Source organism: Phaseolus vulgaris, chromosome 9, assembly GCF_051622355.1.
Source record: "Phaseolus vulgaris cultivar YP4 chromosome 9, ASM5162235v1, whole genome shotgun sequence".
Taxonomy (NCBI): domain Eukaryota; kingdom Viridiplantae; phylum Streptophyta; class Magnoliopsida; order Fabales; family Fabaceae; genus Phaseolus; species Phaseolus vulgaris.
This window is the reverse complement of record NC_143506.1, coordinates 2,775,981-2,801,032: the sequence shown is the minus strand read 5'-3', so window position 1 is coordinate 2,801,032 and position 25,052 is coordinate 2,775,981. Positions and strand designations below refer to the sequence as shown.

The window sequence follows — 25,052 nt, the reverse complement described above, 5'->3', positions numbered from 1 at the left end:
GCTTGAACTTATTCCATATGTAAATGTTTAGTTATTCAAATCCTTAAAGAATTAAAAAAAAAAAAAAACCCTTTATTCAAACTTCGCCTAAAGTGTATTTTCTTTTAAGTTAATTTTTTGTTTGTTTTATCACTGAACACAATGGGTTGGACAATCAAGTGGCAAACTGAACTGACAGCAGAAAGTATACACAAATATGCCTGTCCGCGTTCATGTATTTCAGTCACCACAAATCCATATTGGGACTCCAAAATGTTATACATCGCAATCTATGACAAATGCTGGTAAACTACAAAGCTAATGAAAGCAGTAGTTAAGACTGCAAAGAATGAAAATGGTGTGTAGTTTAAGATGCTCCACAACAGAAAAACATCTCTGCCAAGTGCCAACTAATGGATAGTCGATTCCAGTTGCTTTGCTTCAATCAGTTTGCGCACAGCCTGAAGGATCACAAACTCTAAAAGCATTAAGGATTTATTATATCGGTGGGTGGTGTCCCCCAAAAATCTCATTCCGTCATCAAATGTAAACACTTTACCTTCATGAAATCTATATTAATCGCATAATCACGGTTGGCACGAATAGCTAACATACCAGCTTCAGTGCAAACATTACGAAGATCAGCACCATTGAATCCCTGAATTCAAACAAAACAATTAGAAAACGAATCCAAAATAATACTTTCAATAGGCATGCATGCATAGGTATCATTTATATATACCTCAGACAGTTTAACAACTGCTTCATAGTCAATTTCGCCCTGTTTTGCAATTTCAGCAGCATAGATTTGGAGGATTTGCATCCTTGAGTGGTTATTTGGTAATGGTATTTCTATTTGCCTATCAAATCGACCCGCACGAAGAAGGGCTGGATCAAGTACATCACGCCTATTTGTAGCCATAATGACTTTCACCTGGATGAAAATACAACATCCAAATTTAACAAATACTATTGTTTAAACCCTATGCATTATGAACAATGAACATACAAGAGCAACATCACCTTTTCTAGCCCATTACATTCATCCATCTGGTGAAGCAGCTCTGTGAGGGTTCTTCGAATTTCACGATCCCCAGCTGTGCCCTCTTCTAAACGTCGTGCACAGATGCCATCAATCTCATCCATGAATATGATGCAAGGCTAAACAAAAGGATGCAAACAGTATAAATCAATTTCAAAGGAGAATGAAAAAAAATATTCATTTTTTATGCAATGGAAGAAGTTTCGAACACCTGATTATCGCGTGCATAACTAAATATTCTTCTAATTAAGTCTGAGCCTTCACCAGGAAATTTAACCGAAAGAGTACTAGTTATAATCTGAAATAAATAAATAAAGTTCATTTTTTTAAGGAAATCCCCATTAAACAATTGGTATAAAACACAGAGAACAGAATACAAGTATTCAACATTCAAGAATTTAGCATCCACATTGCTGGCTATTGCTCTCGCTAACAGTGTCTTCCCAGTTCCAGGAGGTCCATAAAGAAGAACAGCCTGCGTTGTATGTGAGAAACATTCAGTAGTTTTATCTTTTTAGCAAAGCATTAAACTTAATTTATCCACTAAAAAATTTCCAAAATTAAACATCCATATAGTGAGTATACCTTGGGGGGTCTGATTCCAACCTTTTGAAAAATCTCAGGATTCATTAAAGGCAATTCTATCGACTCCCTGAGTTCTCGAATCTGATCTGAAAGCCCTCCAAGTGCAGCGTAACTAACCTTTACCGGGTCTTCAACAATCATATTGTGTACCTCACTTTCAACCTGGCAAATGATGAACAAAACAGTAACATATGCATGCATAAATGTAAAAATATTTTAATATAGTAATAATAGTATGATCCAAACACAATAAACTATCGAATCCAAGAATAATAGATTATGAACATATATATACTTGGCGCGGAAGAATTCCCATGATGGTCAACGTGTTCTCCTCCATGAAAACTCTTGTTCCTTCAGTTATCTTCTTCTTGTCCAACTTACTATCACAGCCAACTAAATATCGAAATCCAACTTTTGTTTCTACAGCAACTGAAAGGATTCAAATACCCTACATTGCTTAATTCATCTCAAACCGATCTCCCAAATAATAAGCAAATTTGTTGAATCTTGAAACGCAGAAAAGAAGTTATACGCATGCATGCTTACAGCGTTCACTGTGAGTGGAGCTTAGAACATGACCAACGATATAGCCAACACCGTTCAAGTATCCGAGTTCTTGCTCAGTTCGCTCAAGATGCCTCTTTAATAACCTCACATACGCTCTGCCTGAGTCCAACGTAATTCCAAAACAAATAAATGAACGCAGAAAAGCATCAAAAGAATGAAAAAGATTTGAAATTGCATAAAACGTGAAGGTGAAAAAAGAGAAAGAAAAGACCAAATCGAAGAAGGACTCTCAAATTTTCGCGCAAGCGAAGCCTATCGCGATACTCAGTCTCCGCCGAACGACGCCGTGTAGCTTCATCTCTCTCGTTCGACATTTCACAGTTACAGCAACAACCAACAACCGATTAACTAACTAATTATCTCTGATACGTTACTCATTCTTATTTAAAGAACTTCGCTTCCCGCCACACCCACACCTTGAAGGTTACGTTCAAGTAATAAATGTATTCTTTTCTCTCTCTTTTTTCAATTCTTTTTATTTTTAATGATTTCTTTTTTATCCAAATTCAATCTTTTTAAAAATATTTAATTGTTATAAATTTTAATTATATATTGAAAAAATAACGCTTTTTACTATTGATTTCAAATATTTAAAAATAAAAATGAAATAAACTTCTTTGTAACTTCTTTTAGGGTTTAGAACCTACACCTTAACTTCTTTTACTGTCATAGACAATTCCACATTTTAATAAATAAAATATTTATTAAATAAAACGAGTAATTCAAAAAACTTTTCTCTACTTCAATATAGCTAAATAAATTCCTACTTAAGAATAATTACCGGTCACATGCATTTTTTAATACCATTCTTATTAAATTATGTATGTACTTATTTTAATACTTTTAAATATTATTCTTACAAATTATATATTTAAAAATCATATTATTTTAATAAAATAGATGTGTGAATATTTTTTTCACTAGTTCTAAATAGTTACAATACAAACTCCTTAATATTTGTATATATAACTTTTCAAAATATTGACTTTCAAAATATAAATTCTGAGACTCGATTAATATCTTTTTAATTTTTATATTTGCAGTGCACGTTCTAACTTATTATACTTTGTTATTTAATGATGAACCAAATAATAAAACATTGAGTGAAAAGAAAAATCCTTATTTCTTAAAAAGAAAAAGAAAATTTAAAGGAAGAAATCCAATTTTTTATTTATTTATAATTATTCTTTTATTAGAAATGTATTATTTTAATTAATATAATGATTAATTATTTTTTATCTTTAATTTTAATTTTAATTAAATGAATTTTTTTAGTCACGGTATACAATAACACAAAGATAACAACATAGATGTTGCTAATATATGCATTTGTTACTCAAATTTTGTGAAGAATTAAACTATTTGTAATATTTAACAACTACTTTGCAACAACTTCCCTTTGTACCCACATTTATTATCGACTATTTACTCACAGTTTAGCCTTTTTGAATTTTGAAAAGAAAATAAAGCTTTGTTTGGTCTCTAAATAATAAAGTTTCTTTTCACACTCTAATACTAGAAAAGAAAAACATGGTCCCTCTCCAAATTGTTAAAAAATCTTTTACTTGTAACGTTATTCTACAAACTTTTTTTAAATAAAATATTATATTATAATAAAATAATTATTGTTTCTAAAATTGATGGTCGTAACACTCTCCTTTTGTTACGCATTGTTTATTGGTGGATATTTGGATTTGAGGTGATGTAGTAAGATGCTAAAAGGAGAAATGAAAAGATGAAAATAGTAGCATGTTGAATGATGAAGAGGAAGTGTAGAAAAGGATGTGGTGATAACCATGTGTGTATTTATTCAACCCCAAACCAAACACTATCCTTAACAAATGACCTTCTCATTCCGTTTTCATCTTTCTTTGCCTCTCGTGAAAATGGACCAAGAAATTGACAATTTGATATTGAACATGGGTTCTCTTGGAACCACTTTTCCACAAAAGTAAGAGCTTTTTCTGAATATATATTGTGTTTTCTGTGTTTGAAAATTTGATGGTGGAAGAGTATATATGAATTTGTTTGCATGCATGCACAGGAGAGGATTGTCTAGGTATTATTCTGGTAAATCAAGATCATTTGTGTGCATGGAAGATGTGCATTCTGTGGAGGATTTGAAGAAACCAGAACACTCTGATGCAAAGAAAAGGAAGAAACGTTCTCACAGGAAGGAATTGCTGAACCTTGCTCCCTATCCTTGCCGAAGGGCACCAAGTTGCACTCAATTAACCACTCCATACGTCAACGTTTAGCATTTTATTTACACTCCAATATTCAATTTTGTAGCTCAAATCCATTCCATATGCCACCATTCCTATGCCCCTATGTATATATTTATTTCATTCATTTTACTTTATTATTCATCCAAAACTCTTCACGCTTGTATATGCTTTTCATTCTATCACTGTAGAAAATTCAAATAACAATCTGTTATTCAGTTTTTCCTATTCTTTTTCCTATTCAAATAAACACCTTCTTTCTTCCCATGTTCTCATGCCATGGACATGTAATAATATACATATGTACATATATATATGTCTTGCCATAAGGTTTTTCTAGACTTATATGTATCATTAGTTATACCTTAATTTATATTTTGATGCAGAACTGGACTCTTACTTTCTTTAACTTATATTATGTGCAATTTTGATTATTTTTTAAGCCAAGGTTTCTTTACTTTTTAACTCAACAGCAAATTAATTTCTGTTCATTCTTTTTTATCCAAATATTTGAATATATATATTCGGATACGTTTAATCATCCCACATCACTTAGCAGTTGAATTTAAAACTAAAATTTGAACATTAACAAGTGTCTCTGAAAATCGAAAACTCTTTCGTCTAGTCATCCCACATCACTTAGCAGTCGAATTTAAAATTAAAGTTTGAACATTAACAAGTGTCTCTGAAAATCGAAAACTCGTTCGTTTATCTCTTAAGAATAAGAATAAATCCCTTATCTCTTAAGAGTCGGAGTCAATATATGAAAATTAAAATCTACATTAACGTCAAAATAAAAAAATTGATTCCCTTGAATAAAAAAATTGATTCCCTTGAGTAGGCTTGTTCCTCTTAAGACAAAAGAATTTTTGTAAACAAATAAGTAAATAATTGAGTTGATTCCATTTGTGAAGATTTTAAGTGAAAAATGATAATTTGAAGGTTGTAAGTAAAAAATAATCAACAAAAGTAACACGTTTATTTAATTTTAAAAAACACAGAAGCTTAATTGACTCTCTAAAATCTCGAGAGAGTAAAATAATTCATTCTGTAAAAATTTAGAAACTAAAATCATATAATCGTAATTCAAAAGGATAAAAATAACAATCAGGTTTTTATCTCAAGAACAAAGACGGCAAAGATTAAAACGTTTTAGACCTATCAAATCCATTATCATTTCACTATAAAACTTGCCCAACATGTTCAAGTTTCATGTTCCGTGTAACTTTCTAAGGATGGAGCTTCTGTAATAGCTCCAATTTTGTATAAACATTCTGCTACACACCAAGGCCTGAGGGAAAACAATTTTCCTTTGAGAACTCTACGAATTCACACCTTTCATTCAGATTGCAGAGCCTAATAGTAGATGGTAAAATCAGACTGAGAAAAACTATTAAGTCAAACCATCGAGAAAGATTTAGTGATAACAAAAATATATGGTGTCTAATAATCCATGTTACTGACCCAAACCTAATGGAAAAAAAGGCCTTTTTATTGTTGTTGCTATGGTAGATTAACTAAATTGCAACATTAATACAACAGTGAGCCAATCCATTTGTTATTACCATTGTCATATGTTTCTTAATTTCTTCATTGCAGAAATAGACCTAAATATACATGTTTCCTTCTAAACATTAACCATAAGATATAGATCTTCCCAATAAATTCAAGGATATCATACAACTGTTTTTGTCAGTCCTATCATCCCTTGAGGACCACTGAGTTCCTTCTATGACTAGTTGTCTGAAAACTGGTCCCAACATCAGCACTTACCATTCACAGAATGGTCGCAACATATTATCATCATACCACAAAATCATGTAACATATGAGGTGAACTGAACCTTTGTCGCTGGTTTCCAGCACCAACGCACTCAAGTTCTGCTGTCTGTACTCCAACTGTAGAATCTGCAGCTGCGCTGCTGTAGATGCCATTTTCCCTCATGGAAACCAAACTGAGATGGGTCTCACCAGGCAAATAATTTCCTCCTTCACAATACTGTAAACCCAATGTTAGAGACACTCCACTTCCTGACTTGAACCTCTCAAACTCTGACATTTGGCACGTTGGACCAACTGCTACAAACCTGTCATTAGTGGCTCCATCAGACTGAACAACCATGTTATCAGAGAAGAGACCACAATCATCCAAATTTGGCCTTTTCTCCCCATTCTGCTTTCCTGACCCGTGTTCGGTTTCAACCTCATGACCTCCACTAATGAGACTAGTTAATCCAGTGGATGCCATGATTTTTGTATCAAGAACCTGATCATATCCAAGGTCCTCCTTAGCTTGTCCACCACTGTGATCTGTATCAGTTACTATTGGACTCTGACAATGCTGTGAATCACCCGTATCATTGGAGATCTTGACATCACTTTTTGTTGCCTTGGAGACATTTTCAGATGAAGAAGTTGAGTCCATGTCCGCATCAGAAACATCTTGCTTGTACATATCCTCAATCATAGGCTTCCATAGACGCACACGTGCATTTATAAACCAATTTGAGACCTAATTCAAGCAAATTTCAAATGCATGAAAATATCAACCTCTTGGTTCTTTTAAATCAATAATTCCAAGCAACAAGAGAGGCACAAAGAAACACTATGAATCAAGTTGGAAATGGTTTTTTGTTTTTATACCTGACTTCTGGTCAAGCCCGTCTGTTTTGCTAGCATGGTCTTCTCGGAATCCTTTGGATATCTGTGAAAAATAGAAAATGCCAATTAGATTAAACAACCACAATGATCTTGGATCCAAAAGTTAAGAAACCAGAAGACCAAGGTTGATATGTGAGGGTTTACGGATGAAGGAAATGCTCAAAAAGCCATGCGCGAAGAATTGAAACAGAGCTTTCTGGAAGCCCCCTTTGCGGTCTCCATGCATGCTGCATCATACCAAGCTGCTGAATAGCCCTCTGTTGTCGGACTTGATGGTCCACATACTTTAGTCTTGCCATTCCAACTCCTTTATTACTTCCAGAAGCATCATGCTCCCCAAGTCTCTTTCGTGTTGCACGAATTTGACCACTAATTGCATCACGCAAACACCGAAAATGGCATGAAATTGTTTGTAGAGCAAGGGCCGTGTATGGTTTAGCTGCCCCACATCCTGCTACCACATCAAATGATGACACCACATTCTGCATTTTCTGGTAATATTGTTTGTACCTACTGTCAACCTACAGCAATTAACAGGTGCCCATTAAAACTATATTGTTGCAAGAAAGAGCAGAATGATTGTTTATCTTGACGACTCTTTTGTCAACTTCATTTCTTAACAATAGAAATAGTATGATCAGTTACATCATCTTAAGTACTCGATTACACAAAAAAGAAAAACAACGAACTAGAATTTTACTTTAAGCATGCCAGACAAATCCATCCCATAAAACATTACCAAAAAAAAGAGGAAATAACAATTAGTTCTATCCAAAGCATCTTATGCTCATAATCACATACCAGGAGAGGTTTGTTATCAGATAGATATCAGTCATAAAAGATATAATCAATTCTAAGGACATTAGAATTTAAATTCCTTCTTTCAGACCCCATGCCAGCACGCAAAAAGCTCGAAATAGATCCAAAATTTGCACTTATATAATATTGACATATTTCCTTTTCATACTTAAGATGGTTAAACCACTGCAGAATCATGAAAACGAATAGTGTGCTGTCAAGGAAAGAAAGTCAATATCAGTTATCACAGTTTAGCGTGTGTTTATTTAATAGAAGCTCACACACATGAACATAAACACTGGAGATACGGAGGTCAAAATATTCATCTCGGTGAAGGTTACAGCCATCAGTGCACAATGAACAATCACATGAACAAATGCTCTGAAAAAGTGTATCTTTTTCTTTATGGTCAACCGAATGAAGAAATCAGAGATACCAAACAGTGGAAATCTATATAAATAGGTTTTACCTCATCCAACATTGACAGAAGCTTTGCTAACTTCCTTTGCAGATCTTGTTTTTCAGTATGTGAAAGCTCACAAGAGGAGTTACTGGCTGAGGCTTGAGAATTTGGCACAACATTTACAGAAGACCGTTCATTTAATAGATGCTCATCACCCTCCTTCGAATTCTTCGTGGAGTTCTCATGTGTTCCGTAACTTCTCGTTTCAGGTCTTTTAATAGCTTGTCGGATATCAACAACTTCATCAAGCAGTTGTTGCACTGCCTTGAGATATTTGGAGCTAGGAACTGTTCTTCCAGCACTAGAAATTCCATGAAATGAAAAATCTGCTTTGTTCAAATAATGACCAGCTTCATGTAACACAGGAGGAAAATTTTCAGAATGTCTCGTACCCGCATCCCTAGACGAGCCATTTTGGTAGACCTCGTTGGCTGAAAGTGATGGATTTGCACCCAAAAACGAATCAAAATTTGAGCAATGGTTCCTATCATGAACAGAAGGCAGTTGAATTCCTGAGGGCATGTGGGTTCCAAGGCTTAGAGATAATCCCTGACCTTGCAAGTTCTGTCCATCCATAGATTGTCTGACCAACATCTCACTTCTACCCTCCCTCCATGCACTGAAATCATGAACCCCAATTGGGTATCCACCAATATTAGCCAATATTTCTTGCTGCTCAACTGTGGAATTTGAAGCACCTACTGACGGTGATGGAATCACAAAGCAATTGTTTTGCTGCTGAGAATTTCCGGGCAATGCTTCAGAATATGAACCGGAGTTCATATACACTGTCATATTGCTGGGCAAAATTGGTGTCTCTGGATACGAATTATGCAAAGGCTCCCTAAGACACAGCATAGGCACAGCACCCCTTTGATTACTTGAACATGGGTAGTAAGTTGCCATAATTTTAGGCCGTCTATAAATAAAAGCCGCAAACTTTTAAACACAAACTATTTTGTTCACTAAATGAGACAAACACTGCCTGAACTTTTCTGATTCCCCCGAGAAGTAACAAATTGGTGGTTGCTGCTAAGTTTGTAACTTCAAGTTGTCCAATAATGAAAGTTGAAACAGAAGTAGAATGCTTCCTGAAATGAACTAATTGTTACGCAGTAACATAACCATTAACTCGCATGTCACCAACACCATGCTTCAATTGCAGATCTTCAACCTCAGGCGTATCAGGCATTACACATAATAATTAAGCTTCAAAAAGAAGAAAGTAAAATCTAAAGTCGCTACACAAAACCACATTCATGTAAAAGTTGTCTTAAACAGAGGTGGCTTGGAAAGAGAAAGATGCAGAGAGGACCAAAGCTTGGTTTCTCAACTCAACAAAGCAAGCTTTTCTCTGCCATGAAAGAGAGGCACATAGGAAGGACTTACACAGGGTTTCAGAGGATAAGAAGCAAAGAACTTGAAGGTATGCTTCTGCAACTGTGCGTTTGAAAGGAAGTGCAACATTAAAGGAAGGAGAGAGCAGTGAGGAGCAGTTTCTGTTAGAAGTTCAACTCAGCATCTCATAATTTGAAACAAGAATGAGTTTTAACAGAGAAAGAAAGGAAAGACAAAAGTTTGTGTTGTGTGAATGGTGGAGAGAAGAGGAGAAAGATGAAGAAAAAGAAAGCAGAAGATAAGAGTGAGGAGGGAAAGGGAATTAGCACAGAGAGCAGTGTGAAGGTGATTTGACATAATGCTGCCCTGTCTTTGGGATTGGTGCAAAATCACTGTTCGTTTGGAAGCAGCTTCATACCAGTAAAAACATTACACCATCATGTTTATAGAAACATTAATCTAAGGAAAAAATAATAATAATCTATATACTAATAATATATGGATTTTCACATTATTATTTCACAATCTTAACTCACTACACGTAAGTTAATATTAAATTACCTTTAGTTTTGCAAGCCTACAAATCATAATATTTTTAGTGGTTACGACCATTTGTCTAGCAGTAAAACATTCTTCATATGTTGTAACGCAATTTTCTATCTTAGAACCCAAATATATTAGTCACTCAAATCTCTAAAGAATCAATTTGATCTCAATTAGTGCCTTAATAAACGGGATAATATTACTAAATTCACACAAAAAATGAAATTTATCTAGTTTTAGCATACCACATTAACGATCTGTTTTATGTCAAAAAATAAAATGTTATATATGATTAATTATAGAATTGTCTCAAAGAATTCTTAAGAGTGGGTATTTCCTCTAACTTTTTATTGCATATGGGTGCAAACAATTTGAGATGAAAACACAAGAAATTAAAATAATGAAGGGAAAAAAGGGACAATTTCAGAGTTGATTTCTCCCTCCTATTTCTTTCTCCTTTGTCCTTTGTTGTCATGGTGATCTATTGTCTAGCCAGATATTTTTTTAGGTATTTTAAGGTTTGGGTATTTACCAAGATGTTTTGTTGTAGCTTTAGAAAAAGAGGAACGCAGATCAGTTAAACTATCTTTAGGGTGGATTTTCAGCAAATTATTTTGAACATTATATTTATTGTTTATAAGATCTTCATGAGGTACGATTTTCTCTATAAAAAAAAATTATTCTATAAAAAATCTTTTTTTTTTAAAAAAAAAATCTTATTTTAAGTTCTCTCCTACTAAAAAAATTTATTATTGTAAAACTTACAGAAAGTTATTTCAAGATGTTAAATTAATATCTACTACTAGAGTAAAAATTAAATGAAATATTAAGAAATTCGATACTTTGGGTGATTGGGAGAAACCTATCAAAAAGTACTACAAAAATTTAAAATAAAATTTTACGGTAAAAAAATCATCTCTTAACCTTTTCTTTTCTTTTTTTACTTGTATTTCTTTAAAAAGATTGAAATTGATTGTTCCATTGACTTTTATATCTTCTCTGTATTAAGACAGACTAGCAAAAGTTAAAAATGGAAAAGAGATAGAAAATATGAAAAATTAATATAAAATAATTTAGGCAAAAAGTTATAATAATCTACAATTATATAATTATCATTTTTTATATAAATTATATAAAAAAAATTGTTAATGTTTACGACATAATAAAAATGTAATAGATTATATTTTGATATATACTAAATATTATGTCCTTTTATATTAATATTTATATTTTTTATTATAAGAAATAAATAATATTATTAATATATATATATATATATATATATATATATTTAACTTTCCATCCATTTTTACTCATTTTATTTTATCCAAATAACTTCACTTTTTTTCTCTCTTTTTTTTCCTTTCTCATTTTTCATCTTCTAATCCCAGCAAAGAACTATAAAAAATAACTTACATTGACATAAACTTGTTTAATTGTCTCTTTAATTGTTGTAATTCGAGGTTAATTTAATCTTGGACTCCCAGACTAAAATAAATACATTTAGAAAATTATTATTTTAGTCTTTAAACACTAACTTTAAGTACTAAGAGAAATTATAAAAAAACATTTTAATATAAATGATTGCTTCGATGGGTCTCTTCAAGAGTAGAAAGCATGCTTGTTTTACCTACTTTATGATTCATCTCCCCCACAAACTTATACTTACTAAGTTACTACTCACCAGATACTTACTGCTTTAAAACTAACAATGTAGTAGAATAAGAGGAAAGGATTTTCAGACTGATGCTTTATACACTAAAAATTAACATCCTAAAAGATCTTAAAGCAATTGCTTTGCAATAACTGCATGACATATAATGCTCCACGATTGCTACCAATAGGTAGGTACACACAACTAACACGACCTGAGCCAAGTAAATTTCAAATGCCTACGAGGTATTTTTGACAAAAGAGAAACCATGTCGGAAGCAAATTGTATATCTTAAACCTCTATGTAAATGCTTCCAACTGTAAAAATATATTAATGGTATTCCAACTTTCATTTTTTATAAAATAAAACCTAAGACAACCCACAAAAGCAGCAAAAGGTTACAGTCCGAAGAAATTGAGGACAAAGTACAGTACCAAATCAACCCCAACATCATGCCAAAGTAACTCAAAAGCTTTAGACATACACAAAACACATCAAAAACAAAAGAGGCATGCAATTAGTACACATTCAATAAAAGCTGCCATCACACCGTTCTCAATTGTCAAACACTAAACATCAATAGCTAAACAAGTCAACAATATAGCAAGTTCTACGCAAGTATTGCAGCATTCATAATTTATGCATACACTGTGTTGTCTAAACGAGACTAATAAACTTTAATGGGAAGTTTTCTTTTTCAGTTTAGGTAATGCAATATATATGCATACACTTGCACTACGGCTTGCTATTTTTTTCAGTCAGTAATCATTGTATTTATGAACCGTCAAGACTCAATCAAGACGTCATTTTCGGTCCAATCAAATTCATTTCACCGATCAAGCATTTTAATTTCTGACAACAATAATTAAACAAAAACACTATATAAAGGGTATTGAAAATTCCCAAGCTTTCCACTTGAAAGCTAACTATCTTACATGTGAAACTCTATATAGAGTAAAGTGCACAGTTGTTGAGTAACCTGTCCATTAATTATTGATGAGAGAGATGGAAAAGTCATCAACTAAAACAAGGAAAGCGCTTTATGGCAAAACGAAAAGAAACATTTGATAATCTCAGGAACACCACTCTCTTGCATTCTGGAACATGCGCAACCAAGGACTAGGACCATTCTTCTCCACATCCCAGTGCTTTGGATACCATGGGAACTGCCACATTAAGAAGCAACGCTCTGGATGAGGCATCATGGCAAGATGCCTCCCATCTGGGGAACAAATAGCTGCTACCCCTAAGGGAGAGCCATTCGCATTGAAAGGGTATACCTCAGTTGGATTCCCAGAATCATCAGAATATCTTACAGGAGCTAAGTCTGAATGAACTATTCGGTCAAACACACTTTCATCTGGGAAATAAGCTCTTCCCTCACCATGAGCAGCCCATATACCCAATGTGCTCCCCTCCATGCCACTGAACATTATAGCTGGTGAGGGCTTTATGGTCACACTTGTAAAGCGGCATTCAAACCGCCCTGACTTGTTATGAATGAACCTTGGTTGTGATAGGTCACCACCAGCACCATGCACACCCCCAATTTGAGGACCAGGTACCCACCCCAACAAAGCCATTAGCTGACAACCATTGCATACACCTAGACTGAAAGTGTCTGGACGTTTGTAAAACTCCTGAAATTGTTGCAAAACGTGTTCATTAAATCTTATGCAAGCAGACCAACCTTTTGCAGAGTCAAGCACGTCAGCATAGCTAAATCCACCAACAAACACAATTCCACGAAACTCGTGCAAAGAGATCTTTCCATTGAGAAGGTCTGACATAGTAACATCCCATGGCTCAAAACCAGCAGCATAAAACGCTGCAGCCATTTCTCTGTCTCCGTTGCTCCCTTCTTCTCTAATCACCGCAACTTTAGGTTTTATAGTTGCAAACAAAAACTTTTTGTCAGTGAAAACAGGACGATAGGTCAGATCCCATGAGGGTTCATATCGATGTTTCAGTCCTTCTTTCTCCATATCCACACAAGACGCCAGTCTTTGGAACTTCTCAAGTTGAAAACTGGTCTCCTCCCACATGTCCCTAAGGATACTAGTTTTTTCAGTTACACGAGTCTCGCCGTCAACCTTAACTTCTATAGATGGATTGGCTGTTACTTGACCAATGATTTCAGCTGAAACTCCCACATTGTTCAATTTATCCATTACCAAAGCCAGATTTTTCTTGCTTACTTCAAGAACTAATCCAAGCTCTTCAGCATAGAGTGTTTCGAAGAGGCTGTTACCTTGAGATGACAAGTTCAAACTAAGTCCACAATTACCAGCAAATGCCATCTCTAAAGCACAAACAAGCAGTCCACCATCACTGATATCATGACCAGCAGAAATCAGTTCATCAGTAAGAAGATCTTGAACGGCTTCAAATACCTTTTTAAGATAAGGAACATCATCAAGATCAGGACACTCATCCCCAACTTGGTCAAATGCCTGGGCAAGAGCAGATCCTCCTAACCGCCTCCTACCTCTTGACAAATCAATATGAAGCAAAACACCTTCATCCTTGAGTTTTAAATCTGGTGTTACTGTTTTTGTTATATCAGGACAAGTAACATAAACACTGATGACAAGATTTCCTGGAGCCTTGACAACTTCATTTTCAGCATGGGCTGCCATAGAAAGGCTGTCTTTCCCTCCATCAATAGCAATGCCAAGTTCAATCATTGCTTCAGATAAAGCTATGGCAGCATCATACATGTCAGTTCCTTCCCCGTCGAGCTTGGCAGCATACATCCAATTACCACTAGCCTTGACATCAGAAAGGGAAGTGACCTTTGCCCATACAAGATTTGTCAGTGCTTCTCCAACAGCCAACCGAGCCATTGCTTTGGGATCTAACAGGCCTTTGATTGGTTGTTCCCCAATGGCACAAGCACCTCCAGTCAAATCATTAAAAGTTTGAGCTGTAACAGCAACATCAGCAAGGGGAATCTGCAAAGGGCCTACAGTTTGTTGTTGTGCCACTAGACCAGTAACACACCTATCAACTTTTGTCGTTAAGAAGCGTTTTGAACATACCGATGGTAAACTCAATACCCTCTTCAGAGAATCTATCACTGCAATCCCAGGGGCAATATCAAGTGGCTCCCGCTCATAGACAACCCGATTAAATTTAAAAGATTTTTTAGGCATGTCACCGAGGACTTTCTCCAATTCAAGATCAACAGCAGGGGGAGGTGGAGGAAGTCCCTGTGAAATACACTTCTGAGTTGCTACGCTATCAACTAACACAACACGTCCATCGCCACTGATAGTTCCAATAACTGCCATTGAAACTTTTTCCCTGCTACAAATTGATTCCAAGAGATCACGACTCTCAGGCTTCACCAAGATTGCATCTTGCTCCTGATACTCTGCTCCCCAAATTTCTAGAACAGACATTGTATGATCACCAACCACAATTGCTCGGACATCTATCTCAGCACCCTTTGGATATATAATTTCCTTCACAACATTGCAGTTACCACCAGCACCCTGATCATGAATGCTGATAATTGGATTTTTATCCCCCATCTCAATACAAGCACGAACAAGACGATATAGTTTTTGAGCCATCTCAGCATCCCCACGTTGCACAGCATTGAAATCAAGCTCTGCATCATTCTGCCCACTGACCATGCTTGAGGCTGCTCCTCCTCCCATACCAATGCGATAAGCTGGGCCTCCAATCTTGACAACCAGCATCCCAATGTCAGGATCTCCCTTTGATATATGAAGGTGGTCTATCTGTCCAATGCCTGCGCTGAACATAATTGGCTTCAACCATTCTCGCCTTTCCCCACTAGGAAGTCTCATTCCAAAAGTTCTACAGAAACCCTGGATCAATGGCTCTCCAAATTTGTTGCCATAGTCAGATGCACCATTACTAGAATCTATAAGAATCTGTAAAGGTGGTGCCAAATTTGATGGATAAGTGAAGGAGGTATCTTCCCATGGAGCATAAAAGCCTGATGTGTTGAGATTTCCAACACAATAACCAGCTGTAGCTGCCTGGACAAAGGATCCTGTTCCTGTAGCATGTGTATCCCTAATGCGACCTCCTGCACCTGTCTCTGCACCAGGATAAGGTGCCACTGCACATGGAAAGTTATGAGTTTCAGCTGTAAACAAGATATCTAACTCACGTACGGCAATTTCCAGTGGACATGATGAACCAGGCCGAACTGGTCGGAGCTGCTTTACTGGGAAACCCCTGATTGCACTTGAGTTATCCTTAAAGCCAATAACTGAATTATTTGGATTTGCCTGCAAAGTACTTTTCACAATCTGCATTAGAGTTTTATCCATAAGCTGTCCATCAATGGAAATCTTTCCAGTAAAAAACCAGTGTCTACTATGCTCACTGTTGGATTGAGCAATATCAAACAACTCTACATTTGTTGGGTTGCGCTTAATGTCTTCTCTGAAAAGTTTGGTGTAATATTCTAAATCCTGGTCATCAAAGGCGAAACCCATCTCCAGATTAATCTCTTCTAATGCCTTTCGTCCCTTCTCCATAACTGGTATATAACGAATCTCTTCAGGAACAATACTAGTCTCAAAGGATGTTAGCTTCTGAGTATAGACACACTCTGTCATCCTATCATGCACCATAGATGCAAATTCACTGATTTGATGATCTTGCAGTTCACTTGTGGCAAATAACAAGTACCTCCTTGATCGTTCCAAACGAGTCACTTCCGTCAATCCACAGGCTTGGCAAATTGCTACAGCATTAGTAGACCACGCTGTGGTAAATGACAACCTCGGACCAACCTCAACTATAGTTGGACTCAAACCCTCCTTCCGCTTATTCTCAAGAAAGCTCTCAGTTCCAAGATTCTCAGGCTCAAAAGTTTCTTGAAGAAGCCATTTAAGGACAGGAAATTTTTCACTGGAAAGTTGTGAGCTAAGGCCAATATTATAGCATTGTTCCGTTTGTATTTCCACAATCTGACTAGAGATTTTCACTTGAGCTTCCTTCAGAAGCTCGGCAGCTGCACTTTCTTGCATTAATGAGACTCGATATAAATGACCAACTTCTGAAGCAGGCTTCCCAATCAAGCCAGGTTGCTCTTCTACAGAAGAGCTCACACTCCCAGAAACCACAGCTCTGGGATTTTCTTGAGCCTGACACCTTAAAGGCAAAGCTCTTCGAGTTGATCCCAGCGCCCAATTCCTATTCCAAAGCGTACCCCAAAGCATGTGATTTCTCTGTCTACGAGACTTCTTCAAAAACAAAGTTTGCCTAGAAGTACCCTGAAACCAAAATCACAAAACCCATAAGCAAAGATTCATTTTCAATTGCCAAATCAAACATGGTCACCAACTAGTCAGTGACAGAGTTAAAAACAAAACAAACGCAAACCCATGTCGACGATGCAAACTTGAAAGTCAACCCAGTATGTTAGTACAACAGCAAAGGAGAAAAAAAAAACACAAGGGAAAGGGAAAACCCATAAAACACTGTTGCACTTCATCTGCTAAATTAAACACGATGCTCCCAGTGATCTACGAAAACTGAGATATAAAAACAAACATATGGCAAAAGTACAAACCTTAAACAAATCAAAAACATGCTACTACAACATCAAAGCGTGAAAAAAAAACCTCCCGCGAAACAACAACAATCCATAAATAAAAAGGAAGCATCATATGATGTTAATTCAAAGAGAGGGGATAAAACCAAACCTGCACGAATTGAGACACCCCAAATTCCTTGACAGCCGCCATGTCCTCGATCAAGTGTTGGAAAGCTCTAAAACAGAAAAAAGTGGGGGGAAAATAAAAACTTTGAAAAGGGAACTGGGCAGAATCTGAAAAGGGTGTGGTGTGGATTAAGTAGAAACTAAGAAGACCGAAACGCAGTAGTGTAGAACTAAGAGGGTTTTGGTGTGGCACAAAACAAAACCCTACAGTCAGCCACTTTGTATTGTCTCTCTTTCACTCCAATGAATGAATAAAATACAATGTTGTTACCCTTTCAACTATGGTTGCTTTGGCGCTATTTTCTATTCTTCAATTTTATATTCTTTGTTCCCTTTCCTCTGTTTTATCGATCAATTATTTCTCTGTTCATCTTTTTTTTCTGTTTTTTTTCAGCCGAATCCGAATGATACTTTACGGAGAGATCGTAAAAGACACTAAAACCATATATTGTTATTTTATTGACAATTGCTAAGATGTTTTAGAAAGATAAGGACAAGGTGGTTTTAATAATAATAATATATTACTATAATATTTATTTGGCGAAAAGATATTGTTTCATATTAAAAAGTTGTGTATGCTACGGTTTTCCTCATCTTTTATCAGAAAAAACAATAATATTCTATAAAAAAAATTATTTATCTCTTTATATTATTTAATAAAAAATGTTATAAAAATTATTGTACGAAATATTATATAAGTATCACTTTTCTCCCTTTTAAAGTAAGATGAATATAAATATTTTGCGATCATTCATTAAGTTTCATACAGAAGAAAGTAATTAAATTAATATCATTGTATAGTAAACAGTAATTTCTATGTATTTATAATGAGTATGACTTTTAAATGACAAAAATAATAATAATATTAATTATAATTATTAGTATTATTATTATTATGTGGCCCTTCATTACACTCTTAGTATAACTGGCTCTACCGAAACTGTAAGGACAATTTGGATTTTCTTTTTTAAGGTTTAATGTTTCAATCAAATTGCATGTGATTTATAAAATTTCGAAATAAATAAAAATTAATGAGTTAACATATCTCAATATAAACTTTATCTGTTTTCATATAAAATTAATTATTGTATAACAAATTTATATTTTTTTGTGTAATTTATTTGCGTTGCTTACTTATTTTCTCTATTCTGATTCAAAGTAATGAAACAAGTTAGTGTTTACTGAAAAATATATTTTATAAATATTAATTAGTTATTTATTATCTTTTAAATCTTAATTAATCTCTAATCATTAAAATTAGAGGTTTACTGAAAAATATATTTTATAAATATTAATTATTTATTTATTATCTTTTAAATCTTAATTAATATTTAATCAATAAAATTTGAGTACTTTTTTTTTGTTAATATTTTGAATAATTTTATTGAATATATCTATTAATTATTAATAAACCCGAGTCATTAAATATCTATTAATTATTAACTTAGGATTGCAGTTTCAGGAATGGTTGTGAAACTAGCGAGTGATCTGTTGATTCGTCCAAATTTACGTTTTCATATAAACTAGCGTGAAACTAGCGAGTTAACTCGGTAGTAAATTTGGTTTTTGATAAAAAAAACGAGTAAATTTGGTTTTTGATAAAATTCAGACTCGGAGTGAACTCGGTAAACTCGTTCAAACTTGCGATTCTGCTCCGTTGGCTAGTTGGGTTTTCGTTTTAACCCAAAACGTTGTCGTTCTGACTTGGGAATTAAATGGAATAAACTTACTTTAGGGTTTCGCGCTGCGTTTCAGTCACATTCGTTGCGTCTTCTCTGGTGCGGAGGTGGTGCGTCTTCTCTGAACGAGTGCGGCAGTGGTGACGATCGAGCGGAGCAGAGGACGTCGCGCGGTGGTGGCGGTTCGTGCGGTGGTCGCAGGTTGCGGTTCGTGCGGTGGTCGCGGATTGCAAGTCGATGGTGGTACCGGTGGTGCAGTTGGGTGATGTGGAATTAGGGTTGGATTGTGTGTGATTTAGGTTATTAGGGTTTTTTTATTGGACTGCAGAATACAATATGGGTTCCAAATAGATTTTTTTTATTTAATTGAGGTGCAGTTTGTTTTTGGGAATGCTATTTTTTTTAATTAGAAAAAAATTTGGTATAAATTTTATTTTGTTTTGTCAGAAATTGAATTTGGAGTAGTATATTTTTTAAAGAATGTCAGGGATAGATAAAATTAAAGTGAGGTCAATCTAAGTACATTTTTTATTTTTAATACAAGTAAAAATGCTTTAGAAAATATGAAATAAGTATTGATGGACATAATTAGAGAAGTGGATATAAAAATTTGATATTTGTTTATTTTTAATTATTTAATTTTTATGATTTAAACAATTTAATATTTATAGCATTTATATGTTATTTGAAGTATTTTGAAATTATATATTTATAGTTGATTTATTTCTTTTAACTACTTTGAGTTTAAACTCCTTTAAGAGTAAATATAATATTAAAAAAAATCATGTAAAATTCTTACAAATTTAGGAGTCTATGAAGATTCCACGAGCTTACGTATGGATTCCATAAAATACCTCACAACGTTTATACTTTCTTATGCTTATTTTTTTCAACTTAAATATTAGTTCATTTATACTAATAGTAAATACATTAAAATAATATATAATACAATAATGATGATTTGTTTACTAAAGTTAATCTAGTGACTAACATTGTAACGATCATACATCTTAAACTCAAAAACATTCTCTATATTTGCAGATTAAAATGCTGAGTAGCCTGTGAGAACTCCATTCTCTTACGTTTGATTTCGCATTTCCAAAAAGTTTTACCCAAAAAAAATTCTCTTCTTTCTCATTATGTACTATATTAAATTCCTTCATATCTTCCCTACGTACTTACTTTGTCCCATTTCATTATTTAATCTAATTTGCTCCTCTCACCTCCTCTTTAGTGTTTGTCTTTCCTATATTTTAAAATAAACTATTACTTTGATATTTTTATCATAGATATTTATTTAATACATTATCTTTTGCATGTTTTAAACTTTCTGTTTAAATCTTTATTCAAAAATATTTTTTGCTGAAAAACAAGTCCATTAGTTCAGTTAGGTAAGTGTTGTTAGTACAACTATTTTAATTTATAGATTAAATTAGTCCGTTACAATGTACAGAATAAAAATCTAGTATGTATTGACCAAACTTTCACAATGTTGGGAGAACTGCAAACATTTGGAGTTCGAATCTCTAATCATATCATAATAAAATGGGGATGAAAGAAAAGGCCACCACAAATTACCAGAAACACTCAATTCAAAATCTTCACCGAAAGAAAAACTGGATATAAAGTATTTGTCAAGCCCATAAAACATTCTATAGGAAGGGGGAAATATTCTAGAAAACTAAGCAAAATATAAAGCAGAAAACATAATACACTTAAGGAGTATTTGAGCTGGTGGGCGCCCCAAAACCACCAGATCCACGACCAAAGCCAGGCCTTCCTCCAGGTCCCTGCAATGTAGCAAACCAATTGATAAAGAGAGGGGGAAAACAATGGAATGAAAAGAAACCAAAAAATCATTCTATATTTTGCTTGCTGCGCAAAATGAAATGTCCCTAGATGATGCAGGCATGATTATGAACACAATAACTATACTGCTTCACGGACACAGCCATCATAACATTAACAATTAAACCTTCCGATAAGCTACATCAATCACCTCAAGCTTTCAAAAAGGCTTTAGCAGAAAGTTAATGCAGGAAATAGCTTATTTGCATCGCCTAACTGAAGAAAAGATTGAACACGTACATGATATAGATGAGTTCCCAACCAAGGACTAAGTTTCACATTTTCTACGACTTAAAGGTGCAGATCATGGGAAAATAAAAAACAAGTGAACTCAATCAATTCGAGTAAACTTGTCACTAAGAGCTTGCAAGAGAAAAACAAAAAATATGGTAAACGAATCAATCCTTGTTGAAAAAAAAGTTAACTTTAACCTGTACATCAAGTACATATACACTTTTAAGAGCTTGAAAACAAATACTTATCAAAGTTAAAACTGCTATTCAGTTTAAAACTAAACAACATACAACAATCATGATGATGAGAAGTAGGCCAAAAAATGACAACCATGATGCATATACACATCGATAAACAAAAGCAGAACTGCATTGGCAATAGGATTACCCCAAAAGATGGCCTGTAGTCAGCAGGAGCTCCTCCTTTGTCTCCTCCAAAGTCTCCACCAGCTCCTCGGGGACCTCCACGATATCCGTCGCGATCACCGCCAAACCTCCTCTCGCCTTCAAAGCGAGGTGGACCCCTGTTCAAGGCAACACGGATCAGCCACATGACTACCAACTAGTAGAAACAATAGTTAGTTTAGCTCAGTTGGATTGGCTTGTATTGCGCCCCTTGTAATCAGTTAGGCAAGGTCATACCACTTCACTTGGTACCATAGTGATCCTATAAATATATGTTGTGTCTCTTTGTACTATGATATTCAATCAATTACACAGTAATCTTCTTGACATACCTAGGGCGATCACTGGATGGGCCACCAAAGGGTCTGCCAGGTGGCTTGGCCTGTTTCTTCAAAGTGGCAGGCACAATTTCGGAAGGAAGGTTAAGGTAAGTTCTCAGAAACTCGATGCCGTCGTTGGTGAGAAACCAGTAATAATGCATCCAAGCGAAGGTCTCCCTCACGTACTCGCGAGATTTGAAGCTTTGCATAAGCTTAATCACCTGCAAATTAGGCACATCAATCTCAGGATGCTTCGCCAAATTGAAGTCCTTCTTCGCAAAGCAAACTCCCTCTGCACCATAAACAATCTCACATTATTCGACGAGTTGAAACCCAGAGGAACCAAGATTATTCGTGATTAACGCGGATACACTTACCTTGGAAGAGGTATTTGCAGATCTCCTTACGGTTCTTCTCCGAAATGATCTAAACAAATAAAAACGCACGCAAGCATAAGAATGAAATGTTAACTGAATAAGAAAAAGAATTGGCGATTAAGAATTGAAGATCGTACCATGGTTAGAAGGTGGAAGAGAGGCAATGGAGGTTCCGCCAATACTTCCACACGATTATCTCTTAGTTGTCTTCTTTTCTTTGCTATAAACCCTAACTTTTCAAAGCTCTTTGTACTATGGGCCTATTCGTGGGCCGCTTACGTTTCTGAATACGTTGTTTCGGAAATTTCTTTCTCCACCTCCATAATTTCTTTCTGCACCTCAATAAATCTTTTATTTCCAAATTTACCCTTTAACAAAAGGTGCAGAGATTTTCTTTTCATTTCTAAATTGTATAGTACGTAAACCTTCCCAACTCTAAAGTTCAGAACACAAGATTATAAGATGTTGTGTAAATGTTGCTACATAATGTATTTATTTTATAACAAGTATATTCTCGTTTTAAGTTAAAAAAAAATCGTTCAAATTAGACTTAAAAAAAATAAATTTTAACATTTGCTTATTTGTTTTTGTTTTATTATGGTTTATTCTTTTTAATTAAATTTTAGATGAATTTTAATTATATGTTTAATTGAAAATCCTTTAGTTTTTTGTGTTTATGTAAATTTTGGAAAAAAAAAATATTCTTTGTTTTCTAAGTTTTGTATGATTAAATTGTGTGATTTTGGATAAGGTGAATGTGAAATATGAAAATGTAATTGAGACATAGTATTTTCAGAAAATAAAATACCGCGTTGAGGTTGTTAATAAAGTGTATTGATTTGTGTTTGTCTTATGAAGTAGACGGTCTTAACTCTACTAATATAATAGAATCACATAGATAAAATTATTATAGTGGTGAGAGTTCAAGGAGGTTCATATGATTTTGTCTAAAGAGTGAAAATAACATGGTCTTTTAGGACATATAAATTAACTTTGTCATACAAGGTGATTTGATGGTGAGATTATTACTTGCATGGTTTCGTGGATTCATAGTGGTAGTATGACTTGTGCAGGTCTATGTATGATAATTTCAATACACAGGTCTTTGCGGAGTAGAGTCAAGTGTCTAAGTATGTGGATCATTAAAAGTTTAACATGAGATTTTAGACATTTATTGCTTTGTACAAATGTACGAGAATTGATGAATTTATATTTGTTATCAATATTAATATATATGAGAAGTTTTAAAAATAGTTAGTTTAGCTTGATATCTCTGACGTGTTTTGTTTTCTTTACATGTGACAATCGTGCATTTACGTATAAGCATATGAGACTATAGGCGAGAGAGCTCCATAGTGAAAATATGAAAATGTTTATTTTCTTTTGAATGTTTTATTTTTAACTTTATGTAAATATTTAAAATTCCTATGAAGTTATGGATGTTATAAATTTTATTATAATTTTTATTAATTTATAATTTTACCATCTCAAATCAAAATGAATGTGAATTTTCATTAAATAGAAATCAATCTAAATATTATAAAAAATATAACTTAGTTTATAAATACAAACAAATCTAACTAAAATATTATTTTATTTCATCATCCATTAAAAATCATCTTTATTACGAAAACCTTCCATCATTGCACAAATGCAATCTAACACTAGTTGAATTTAGAGAAAATAACTTTTAAAAACTTAATTATGAAAACCTTCCATCATTGCACAAATGCAATCTAACACTAGTTGAATTTAGTGAAAATAACTTTTAAAAACATGTTTAAGTTGAAAAATATTTAAATTGTGAATTATGCAAACTTGTGGATGGATTATGGAATGTTAATATTTTTGGTTGAACAATATCGTGACATTTTAACGAAGATGTCAGGTTAGACATTGACAGTGTGTTTGGATTGATGAGTGTATTGTTGAAGTGTAATCATGAATGGTGAAAGTGAGGACACTATTCATCTTTTGTGTTGATTGATTTGCACAAAAAAGAGTGAAAATAAAGGAGATAGGGTAGAACATAAGCACCTCCTCTAAGATGATGAGAAAAACATGGAAAGTGTGACATGAGGTGATGAATTCACAACTTTGGTGCTACATGGTTATGGTTAGTGTACATGTATGATAGAAAAATGATGAAGTTGTTAGCCTCGTGAATCATTGAAGAAGGCATGGTGTAAGGGTTAAAAATTAGTCATAATCAATTATGTGAATGTGACTAATCGTTTACACCATGAGCCATAATCAATTATGACACTTTGCATCCATTGTATAGTTGTAATACAATGTATGATAAAAAAAAAACAATGTAGACACATTTTTTTTGTAATGTTTATCTTATTGTTGGACTTGCATGAGTTGGTTGGTATTTTACTGGTGAAATAAGAGTTAATTTGATATTTTGAGAAATTTATTACATGCTTGTATCATGTTTTCGTAGGGTCATGATGCATAATCGATTAGGCCTAATCATGTAACCGATTATGTTTACAACTGATTACACGATGAAACATAATTGATTATACCTTCATGCATAATAAATCCTGATCTATTTTTTTACAAATGATTTTATGCATGTTATTGTGATATTTCTTAACCTCTTAACAATGTCACT

General features: G+C 34.1%; 5 protein-coding genes across 7 annotated transcripts; 1 reads left to right on the top strand and 4 right to left on the bottom strand.

The window, feature by feature from the left end:
• Nucleotides 1-146: 146 nt before the first annotated feature.
• Nucleotides 147-2,516, bottom strand: LOC137821085 (26S proteasome regulatory subunit S10B homolog B). Its single transcript, XM_068625511.2, has 10 exons — nucleotides 2,388-2,516; nucleotides 2,156-2,275; nucleotides 1,902-2,038; nucleotides 1,607-1,768; nucleotides 1,410-1,496; nucleotides 1,233-1,319; nucleotides 1,003-1,140; nucleotides 722-913; nucleotides 539-637; nucleotides 147-440 (listed from the first exon to the last, which is right to left on the bottom strand). The coding sequence occupies exons 1-10, from the start codon at nucleotides 2,488-2,490 to the stop codon at nucleotides 390-392; spliced, it is 1,176 nt and encodes a 391-aa protein (XP_068481612.1). The 5' UTR covers nucleotides 2,491-2,516; the 3' UTR covers nucleotides 147-389.
• A 1,430-nt stretch (nucleotides 2,517-3,946) lies between these two features.
• LOC150025110 (uncharacterized) lies at nucleotides 3,947-4,663 on the top strand. The gene is made up of 2 exons (XM_090295815.1): nucleotides 3,947-4,127; nucleotides 4,221-4,663. Exons 1-2 carry the CDS (start codon nucleotides 4,018-4,020, stop codon nucleotides 4,432-4,434), a joined length of 324 nt encoding a protein of 107 aa, XP_090151941.1. The 5' UTR covers nucleotides 3,947-4,017; the 3' UTR covers nucleotides 4,435-4,663.
• Nucleotides 4,664-5,923: 1,260 nt separating this feature from the next.
• LOC137821461 (BEL1-like homeodomain protein 6) lies at nucleotides 5,924-10,074 on the bottom strand. 2 transcript variants are annotated; one of them, XM_090295814.1, is made up of 5 exons: nucleotides 9,712-10,019; nucleotides 8,329-9,413; nucleotides 7,206-7,582; nucleotides 7,044-7,104; nucleotides 5,924-6,912 (listed from the first exon to the last, which is right to left on the bottom strand). In XM_090295814.1, exons 2-5 carry the CDS (start codon nucleotides 9,226-9,228, stop codon nucleotides 6,205-6,207), a joined length of 2,046 nt encoding a protein of 681 aa, XP_090151940.1. In that variant the 5' UTR covers nucleotides 9,229-9,413; nucleotides 9,712-10,019; the 3' UTR covers nucleotides 5,924-6,204. The 2 variants fall into 2 exon arrangements, with proteins under 2 accessions (XP_090151940.1, XP_068482170.2); XM_068626069.2 differs by having other exon boundaries at nucleotides 8,329-10,074.
• Nucleotides 10,075-12,722: 2,648 nt separating this feature from the next.
• Nucleotides 12,723-19,748, bottom strand: LOC137820545 (putative phosphoribosylformylglycinamidine synthase, chloroplastic/mitochondrial). 2 transcript variants are annotated; one of them, XM_068624684.2, is made up of 3 exons: nucleotides 19,298-19,748; nucleotides 17,551-17,617; nucleotides 12,723-17,118 (listed from the first exon to the last, which is right to left on the bottom strand). In XM_068624684.2, the coding sequence occupies exons 2-3, from the start codon at nucleotides 17,590-17,592 to the stop codon at nucleotides 12,931-12,933; spliced, it is 4,230 nt and encodes a 1,409-aa protein (XP_068480785.1). In that variant the 5' UTR covers nucleotides 17,593-17,617; nucleotides 19,298-19,748; the 3' UTR covers nucleotides 12,723-12,930. The 2 variants fall into 2 exon arrangements, with proteins under 2 accessions (XP_068480785.1, XP_068480784.1); XM_068624683.2 differs by lacking the exon at nucleotides 19,298-19,748 and having other exon boundaries at nucleotides 17,551-18,010.
• Nucleotides 19,749-20,756: 1,008 nt separating this feature from the next.
• On the bottom strand, nucleotides 20,757-22,720 carry LOC137820544 (small ribosomal subunit protein eS10z). Its single transcript, XM_068624682.1, has 5 exons — nucleotides 22,567-22,720; nucleotides 22,430-22,478; nucleotides 22,065-22,344; nucleotides 21,716-21,851; nucleotides 20,757-21,036 (listed from the first exon to the last, which is right to left on the bottom strand). Exons 1-5 carry the CDS (start codon nucleotides 22,567-22,569, stop codon nucleotides 20,962-20,964), a joined length of 543 nt encoding a protein of 180 aa, XP_068480783.1. The 5' UTR covers nucleotides 22,570-22,720; the 3' UTR covers nucleotides 20,757-20,961.
• Nucleotides 22,721-25,052: the final 2,332 nt, after the last annotated feature.